The sequence below is a fragment of the Penaeus japonicus genome, unplaced genomic scaffold (genome assembly GCF_977035675.1).
Source record: "Penaeus japonicus unplaced genomic scaffold, GWHDUDI00000001_assembly GWHDUDI00000016, whole genome shotgun sequence".
NCBI classification, from domain to species: domain Eukaryota; kingdom Metazoa; phylum Arthropoda; class Malacostraca; order Decapoda; family Penaeidae; genus Penaeus; species Penaeus japonicus.
In genome coordinates, this window is record NW_028234418.1 from 1,143,102 (window position 1) to 1,153,101 (window position 10,000).

General features: G+C 43.8%; 1 protein-coding gene across 1 annotated transcript in view; it reads left to right on the forward strand.

The window, feature by feature from the left end:
- Window positions 1-9,146, forward strand: part of Cph (BCL11 transcription factor chronophage) — a 60,744-nt gene extending 51,598 nt beyond the window's left edge. Inside the window, exon 3 of the mRNA XM_043008314.2 lies at window positions 1,294-9,146. Within this exon, the coding sequence (XP_042864248.2) occupies window positions 1,294-3,575 (2,282 nt within the window). The 3' untranslated portion in view covers window positions 3,576-9,146. The remainder of the gene's footprint in view (window positions 1-1,293) is intronic.
- The last annotated feature ends 854 nt before the right edge of the window (window positions 9,147-10,000 follow it).

The following is a 10,000-nucleotide window of genomic DNA, read 5'->3' on the forward strand; positions in this document are numbered from 1 at the left end:
AACAGCATCAACAGGAAAAAGTAATTCTGATTGCCAGTGTGTGGCTTTGCGGCGCTTTACGAGAACTCACGCTCATATTCATGCTCATACTCACACTCATAGTCATATTCACACTCACAGTTATAGTCATACTCATACTCATATTCATATTCATACTCATGCTCATACTCATGCTCATACTCATATTCATACTCATACTCATACTTATTCTCATATTCATATTCATACTCATACACATACTCACTCACACACATGCACAAACAAACAGATATACCAAAAAATTAAAAAACGTGTCGATATAATGTTTTATGATCATACATCATCATAATTGTTATTGCGATTATCATCATTATCATCATTATTCTGTTTGAGATTTGAGGAAGTCTACATATTGATGAGTTGATGAGTTATATGTTGGCACCACTTCATAAGAAGAGGGAAGGGAGGGGAGGGGGGGAGAGGAAGTGGGGGGAAGGGGGGGGGCTACTTCAATATGTATTTTTTGGGAGTTGGTGGGAAACTTTCGTAGTGGGGGTGGGGGGAGGGGGGAGGGGGGGTTAGCCTCCCGAGACTCGCGGCACCGAACACCGTGTCCCGATCCCTGCGTTACATTTTGGCTTTGTACTTTTTTTCTCTCTTAGTTTGTGATTACCTTCGTTTCGTCAGTGGTAGAAAGTAAATTATTTTTTAAAAATCTATAGTTCTGATATCAAATTATTAATCTATGTGGGTATGAATATTAGAAAACGGTTCTAAATTTCCTTAAATAGGAGAGAAAATGATTTGATATATTCTGACACGAGCGCCGCCGACGCATTGGGACACGGCGAGGCCCAAGTCTGATGCATTATCTTTGGTCAGTTGTATAAGTAGGCAGCGGAGGCGAGTGGAAATTGCATTGTCCTTTCATGGTAGAATTGTATCGACAGGCCAGTGGCATCCCACGGGACGGCAGGTAGATTGGCTAGGACGTGTCCTGTCTCGTCCTGCAGTCCTGCCCGCTTTCAGCCTGTCTCTCGGCTTTTGTCTTGCGGGATAGTGTTGCGTCGGGTCGGGTCGGCTTGGGTTGGGTCGAGGCGGGTTGGGTCGGGTCGGGTCGGGTCGGGGCGAGGCGGGTAGGTTGGGCGTTGTCGGGGTTTCTTAGTTACAGGCGCGATTGCTGTCATTGCATGAGGAATGGGGTGACTTTGCTTTTGGATTTTGGTGGCTTAGGGTTGTTTTGCGTGTTTTTGTTTTTGTTGTTGTTGTTGTGTTTTGTTGAGGGATTTGACTAACGTTTGTCTTTTCTTGCAGAACCTGCGCGATACGTGTGCGGGACCTGCGGCGCCGTGCTAGGCTCGGCGTGGTCGCTCGTGCAGCACGTGCAGTCCTCGCACGGCATCATCATCTACCAGGAGGCGTCCGGAGGCACCCCCCTGTCCACGCCCTCGACGCCCCCGGGCCTCCCGCGCCCCTCGCACTCGTCCCCGCTGGCGTCCGTGTCGTCCACCGCCCCCACGGCGTCGGCGCCCCACCCGCCGCCCCTGCAGCTGCTGGACCCCGCCAAGGTGGACCTGACCAAGGTAGACATCACCAAGGTTGACCTCTCCAAGGTCGACCTCAGCAAGATCGTCCCGCCCGTCACTTCGGGCGCCACGCCTCTGCCGCCGCACCCGCCCGTCACGGCGCCCCTCCTCGACCCGACACATCCGTTCAACCTGCTCAGGATGCCTCTCGGGGACGCCCGTGCGCCCTTCCCTCCCGGACTCGCCCCGCCCTTCGTGCGGCCGGGCCACGACTTCCGCATGGACCAGCTCCTGCAGGAAGGTCTCCGTCTCAACCCCGGTCTGTTGCCGCCGCACTTCGAACGGCCGCCCTTTCTTGACCCCGGGCTGGGTGCACCCCGCCATGCGGCGCCCACGCCCCTAACTGCTGGCGGAGACCCCAACCTTGATTTCTACTCACAGCGCCTCCGGCAGCTGGCGGGCACCACCAGCCCCACCAGCTCCACCTCGCCGCGAAAGCCCCTGCCGACGCCCCCTCCCCCTCCCTTCTCCTCCCCCAACGCCCCCACGCCCTCCAGCCTGGCGCCCTCGCAGACGCCCACCTCCACCCGATGCGAGGTGCTCGTGCAGCAGCACGAGAGGCGCTTCAAGTGCATCACCTGCTGCAAGTGCTTCCGGTGGGAGAGCAACCTAGCCATCCACCAGCGCGTGCACACGGGCGAGAAGGACATCCGCTGCCCGAGATGCCCGGAGACGCTGCCGACGCCACAGAAGCTGCGCATGCACATGAAGGCCCACCGGAAGGGCCCCAACACCGAGAGCACTTCGCCCGACTCCTCGCGCCCGCAGACCGAGGACGACGTCGACGACGAGGAGGAGGAGGAGGAAGAGGAGGAGGACGAGGACGAGGAGTTGGACGAGGAGGAGGACAACCCCTCTATGTGCGACAGCAATGACGAGGAAGACGACATTGTGGAGGAGGATGCCGAAGACGACGAGCCCGAGGACCTGTCGACCACGTCGAAGTCGACGAGCTCGGCGCCCGCCCCGCACAGCGTCTCCTCCAGCACCACAGACAACAACAACAAGATGTCCAGAGCTGACCAGCAGAAGTCGGTGGTCGGGGAGCTCATGGACAAGTTCGGGCTGGCCAACATCTCGGCGTACAGCGAGGCCTACCACCAGGCCCTGAAGGAGTCGGGCCGCCTCCCGCCGCCCCACATCGGCAAGGACGGCGAGAAGATCCACACCAACGGCATGGAGAAGCTCAAGCTACGAGACGACCTGACCAAGGGCCTGATGGGCTCGCAGCCCTCGCTCGACCTGGCCCACCAGACGCTCCTGGGCGCCTTCGACAACCCTTACGAGGCTCAGAAGCGCCTGGCGGCCGCACAGAGGGACAGCAGTCTGTACGCGGGCCTGTGGCTCCCCAACCTGGCTGGCACCGGCACCTCCCCCAGGGACCTGTTCCCGGGACTCCCGCCCTCGGAGGGGAATTTCCTGCAGCGGAAGATCCTCGACGGCGGCGTGAAAACGTGCGAAATGTCCCTCCCGAAGCCGGGCACGAGCTCGGCGCCCAACACGCCCATCTCGCTCGTGCCGCCGTCGAAGAAGGAGAAGCGGAATGACACGTGCGAGTTCTGCGGCAAAGTGTTCAAAAATTGCTCCAACCTGACGGTGCACCGGCGGTCGCACACCGGCGAGAAGCCGTACAAGTGCGACCTGTGCAGCTACGCCTGCGCACAGAGCTCCAAGCTGACGCGGCACATGAAGACGCACGGCCGCATCGGCAAGGACGTGTACCGCTGCCGCTTCTGCGACATGCCCTTCAGCGTGGCGTCCACCCTGGAGAAGCACATGCGCAAGTGCGTCGTCAATCAAAACAAGAAGGGGCTGTTCCCGCCGCTGTCCGGCTCGCACGACGGCCTCGACTCGTACAAGGGCCTGCACTTCACGCCCGTCATCAGCGATGACTCGTCCAAGTCCGGCAGCCTGTTCTCGCCCCACTTCACGGCCGCCGCCGCCGCCGCCGCCAACACCTCCAACGACGACACCGGCGACTCCTCGAACCTGTCGGGCCCCGGGTCTTGAGATTGGGCCCCCGTGGTAGCGCCCCCTTTGCCGCCGCCAGGGACCCAGGGGCTCACACCCCCGGCTCTGGGCTTCCCCAGAGCGGCTACTCACCCGTGGGTGGCTTCGGGCCGCCCGCCGCCGCCACTCTTACTTAGGGGAGTGTCTGGCCCTCTGGCCCCGACGGCGCCGCCCTGGCCCTCGCCCGTTGTGGCACGCGCCCCTCTGACGCCCTCGCGAGCCCCCGCCCCGCCCACGTGACCACCGGGGGGGGCGGCAGGGCGGGTGGTGTAGCCCGCACATTCCCACACCTCGCGTCACCTGACTTCCCAGTGAGCGGCGCCCCTCCCGCCCACGCGGACCATGGGCGCCTCAACAAGCTAGTCCTCTGTGTTGTGCAACGGCAGCAGCAGCAGCAGCCAGGAGGGCGGCACGCGGACACTCAGCCTATTGTTCCTATTGATGTTATGTGTTGTGTATTGTATGTTGTCCTAACTTACCTGGTCACAACGGCGGTTCGTGCCACGGTGCCAAGTTCGCCGCGCGAGGGCCGCACAGCCGGACCGCACAGCCGGGCCGCACAGCCGGGCCGCACAGCCGGACCGCACCTCCGGACACAAGGAGAGGAAAGGAAGAAGCCGCAGACACCAAGACACGCCTCAAGACCATTCAGAATGCAAAAGTTCTTCATTCGATATATTTTTATTTTTCTTCTCGTGTTTTACTCTCTGATCATGATTATGTCCCTGTCGCTAATTTATTATTATTATTATCATTGTCATTGTTGATCTGTTTTAAGTGCATTTTTTTCTATTGATTTCTTTTTTTTTTTTTTGGCTCAAAATGAAGAGAAATTAAGATGCCAAAATGATCTCTTTTCTCTCGTCTTCTGACATTCTTCTTCCATTCGGTCTAAGATAACCAATCCATAATCTTATCATTATCATTCTTTCTTCTTCTTCTTTTTTATTCTCTTCCTTTCTCTTCTTCCTTGTCTTTTGTCTCCTCTAAACTAAACAAAAACAAAATGGAATTGTGTTATGAGAGACAGACAGGCGATGCAGGCCAGTTTGTTAATATGTAAATGTTTATGTCGTTAGAGAGGAAAACATTTTTTTTTTAATTTCTTTTTTTTGTTAAGAAAGGTGAAGAAAAATATATATTTAAAAAAAAATGTACATGATTATTAATGATTATAGTTTTAAAGGGTTAGTTATTTGGTGCAGAGATGGATTTTGAAAGTTAGAGATACCCAAATCCTCAGGGACGTAAAGCCAAGCGGAGGAAACGGTTCGTGGAAAAACAAACGAACAAGCAAACAAACAGGAACCAATTGCTTTGACTCATTTTTTAAATTTATTTTTTATTTTATATTATTTTTTTATTATTATTATTTTATTTTATTGGGGGATGTAAGTAGAAAAATGTATTATTCATTTTTTAAGCGATATTTTTGTTTTCATTTCCATCTTTGATTTATCACTGGGGGAAATTTAAATGTTTCTTTTTTTTATAATTTAATGAATTATTCTCATGCTTGCCTTTTTTCATAATGTTAATTTATTTATTTGTTATTCTTATAGGCGAGAATTCTTCGCTTTTATTTCTTGAGCGAAAGAGAATTAACACTTGGAAGAAAGAAGATAAACTTAGAGAAAAGGAAAACAAAACAAAACAAAACCGAGTAATTAATACCAAAAAATAAAAGCTTTTTCGAAATCAAAACTAAAAAAAAAAAAAAAAAAAATGCGTATTGATTTGCAAAATGATTCAGAATGATTATTATTATTCCTTTACATCTTCTTTCCTCTGTTTATCTCTAATTCTTTTCAAGAAACGAAGTCTAACATAAGCAAACTATCGGAACTGGTCACCTCAGTATTATCTCTGTTCTAAGTTTATCGTTTTTTTTATAACATTCTTAACGTTTTCTTCTCGTTTTTATTCGCATTTTCTCAGTCAACTTTCATCCCACCCGTAATGACGTCATAACCGCCTCAGCCGTGACGTCACAACCGCCTCAGCCGTGACGTCATAACCGCCTCAGCCGTGACGTCACGTTTGATGCGTCGAGCATGTTACTCTCATTTGTAGTTTTTTTTTTATTTTCTTTCTTTCTTTCTATATCTATTTTTTATCTTTATTAATCTTTCGCGGCTACATTCCTTTTTGATTTTTTTAATTTTTTTGTTTTTTGATCATCATTGTTGAATCGAATTCCGTGGCATCAGAAACTTTATTTTATTAGTTAATGATTAAATTTTTTTTCGGTCGTTCAAGAATTCATTTATTGAAAAATAAACTTTAATAAAAATCAAATATAAGTGATGGAGAGTTATGTGCCATACAGTCGATAATAGAATTATTATTTTTTTTTTTTTTTATCTTAATTTCATTAATTCTGTTTTTATTTTTTATTTATTTATTATTTTTTTCGTAATAATTATGACTTCTAGCGGACTATAATAATGAAGATGAAACTAATACGCACTTTGATATCGGTAATGATAATGATTACTCCTATCACCTTCCCCCCCCCCCCTTCACATTTTCTTCACTATGAAGCATTAATTAGTGTCCTGGGCTTTAATTACCAATTATGTAATCGATTGTGGGCAATAGGCCTACTTTTATAAACCAAAGATTTTTAGACTAAGATGCAACACCGTTATATATATATCTATATTATTCCCCCTTCTGTTATTAATATTTTTCAACTTTTTTTTTCTTCTCTTTTTTATACATATTTTCCATTTTATTTTCGTTTTCTTCCTTTGTATTTTGTTCATTTTTTTTTATTCATGATATTCTTTTTTTTTTCTTAATACTACTAAGAGTGTTGCATTTTGGAAGTTCTCGAAACACTGTAAATATTGTAAATAAGATAGTTTATATTTGTATATGTACTGATAGATTATAAACTGATATTGAACCTTAATCCCAAATTTGTACAATCACGAAAAGAGAGAGAGAGAAAGAAAGAAAAGAAAGAAAAAAAAAAGAGTTAAAAAAATAGAAACCGGAATCTCTGCACCAAATAACTCTACGGATTTTTTTCTTCTTATTCTTCACATTCTTCATTTTAATTGTTATATCATGTGATTTAGGAAGAACATCAGTTTTCATCTAATTCAGTATCTGTATTATTCTGCTCCTTGCAAAAGGGAAGGAGAAAACAAACAAACAAACAAACAAACGAGTGTTCCTCATTTTGTTCTCTTCGTTTTTTTTTTTAATTTTGTTTTTTGTTTTTGTTTTTTGTTTTCTACGTTGATCTGTGGACGTGAAGCGATGTGGCGAGAAACTAAACCACACATCAACCCCCCCTCTTTAAAAAAAGATGTGTATATTGATGATATTGATGTGAAGTGATGTGAAAGAGAGACAAGCTAAAGGGGAGAAAAAAAAATTGAGCCGAGGTGGTGATGTGGTGATGTGGTGAAATCCCAAGGTTGTTTTTTTCTTTGTTATGATATTTTTTTTAAAAAGAGGAAAAGAAGATATTTTCTTGAAAAGAAAAAGAAAAAAAAAAAGGAAGAAATATCTGTGTTGTGAATGAGACGAAGAAGATAAATGACAAAGAAGAGAGAAAGACAGAAGGATAAATAAAACCTTTGCGAATTCTGGGATTTATTTTCACGCAATCACACGCCCGCAATGTGCAAGAAATATGCAAATGAAATGTTCAATTACCTCACCATATTCGATCGTATCATCTTCACCATCAATCATCACTATTTGTGCGGCAAGATAAATGGAATCCAGAGATAAAGGAAAGAAAGAAAGAAAGAAAGAAAGAAAAAAAAGGAAAAAGAAAAAAAAAATTATTCCTTTTATCTCCTGAAAAAAAAAAAACTTTTGTCTCCCGGCTCGAGTGTATGTAAGTGACGGCGTTCTAGCATCTTGCAACTTGCAATCTAAACGATACCAGGTGACCAGAAAGGTTAAAGCGACAGGGTATTTGCTGAGTCATGCGTGCTGCCGATACAAACTGTTTCTTATTTATATATATATGTATATTTTCATCTCCCCCCCACCCCCCCATGCCCCCCACCCCTCCTCTCATTTTTTCTTACATTATTTTTTTGTTGGACTTGTTCGGGTGAATACACTTCGTAGGTTAGTTTAGAATGGTTGAGAGAGAAAAATAATAATAATATATATATATATGAATATATATGTAACATGATGCAGGGAAATGATAATGCTATTATTATCAAAACCATGTTGAAAAATGAAAGTTAAATTCCCTCCTTTTCTTTCATTTATGATTTAGATATGACTGTTTATTTATATGTAGAGAGAAAAAAAAATAACGTAACCCACTTTGTAAACGGCATTGCTGATGTTAAAAAAAAAAAAATGTCGTTTGGGTCGTTAATCCAACTAATCAGCTGGAGGGGACAACCTTAAAGTGTTCAACTAAACCATTCAACCATGTTCAAGAGTGTAGTTCACAATGAACAAGATCGGATAACTACCGACACAGGTTATCGACATGACAAATCATACATGACACAAGTGTAGCTTAGTTCATGACTTGACAAGTCCATAATGATACGTACATAACACATACACACATAAACAAATCGCTGCTCGCTGTTTCCCTGCTCATTTGAGGCTGAGAGAAAGAGAGAGCGAAAGGAAGTGAGTGTGTGAGAGAAAGAGAGAGAGAAAGAGAGAAAGAAAGAGAGAGACTTGCTGTGTGACATCATGATCCATAATCTTGAATTGGGGGAAAAAAAGATAGTCCCGTTGTTAATTGTATGCACAGTTTTTATTGTCATTAAGGTAGTACTGAAATGATCTTACTTGTAAAAAAAAATAACTGACTGTCACTGATTTTTTTAATGTTGTTTACAGTCATTGTGAAGCAGAATTCCTTCTTAGTGTGTTTAGAAATGACTGAGGAACTCCTTTGGCTTTACTTTACACGTGACCAATTAAACGCTTGTACCTGCTATGGACGATACGTGAACCTGTAGGGAAAAGGATGGGATCCTACTAGATGGTCTTCGATCCTCTTTGTTCTCATTCTCCTCCTCCTCCTCCTCCTCCTCCTCCTCTTCCTCCTCCTCCAGCTCCTCTTCTTACTCCTCCACCCTCAAAACACCCCTTTATTCATATTTCCCATCTCCCATTTGATGGCGCCGGAGGAATAAAAAAAAAGGTTCAAAAATCTTTAGAGAAAGAGAGAGAGAGCGAGAGAGAGAGAGAGAGAGAGAGTGAGAATACGAGTGAGTGAGAGAGAGAAAGATGATATATATATTTTTTTTTTCTCTTTGTTTTTTTTTTTCTGCAGGTCATTGCAAGAGTAAATGCCCATAAAGTTTCTACAGCTCAGACAGACCCGCGTGTAAAGATGCTTTTTATTGATGGTGCAAACTTATGTAGGATTCAATCATGTACAGTCCCTCAAATCCTCTACTGGCGATAGTCACTTGTCTCCTTATACGATCCAACTCTACTACTAAACTTGACAAGCGGTGGAGGACTGTGCACTTTATACTCTCATCTATTTATTAGAATACAATTGGCGTGAAAAAGAATCTTTGTACATGTAGAGTTGAATAAATGTATTTATCTTCGTCAGATGTGTCGTTTCTTTATTCCATTATTCCAACAGGATTGATGATTGTTCATTTATTAATTCATGATTAATGATTAATGGTTTATGGATGAATCATTCTTGAGAGTCTTTCTCACTGATCAATATTGCAAGAAATTTGACTTGATCATCTGGATTTCATGATGTAAGATTTTCTCCCAGGCGAAATAAGAGATAAATATATGGAGGAATTATTATGATTGAAAATACTATTGTTATTACCTCAACGAGTTGATATTGCAGTTTTTAATCAGACTTGTAATTTATGAAGGAGAAACATACACAAGAAAAGAAATGATGATTAGTTGTTTCACACACACAAAAAAAAATATATATATATTGAAAATGATGATAATTACTGTGTAATAAGAATCACCCGAAAGTGTAAATATGAATGACTAAGAAATGAATAATAAAAAAAAGTTATCAAACACCAATATAAAAAAAGACATTTATATCTTTCAATAAAAACCGAAATATTGCAGATCTTTGAATAGACTTGAAAATTAATAATTGCCAACAAGATAATGAGATAAAACATATATAAAATCCTATCAATATCCCCAATTATTCATAGTTATCCAAGTTATTAAGTTAATTGTATTATTGATAACACAATATCAATGAAAATGAAATTACTATCAGCATGACAGTTGATACTTGCTATAATGTTGATGGGAATTATGATAGTGACAATGATAGGAATTATGATAGTGACCATGATAGGAATTATGATAAGAATTATGATCATTATAAAAAAAAATGTATGATAATGATGATGATGATGAGGAGGAGTAGGAGGAAGAGGAGGAGGAAGAGGATGATGTTTGATGATAAT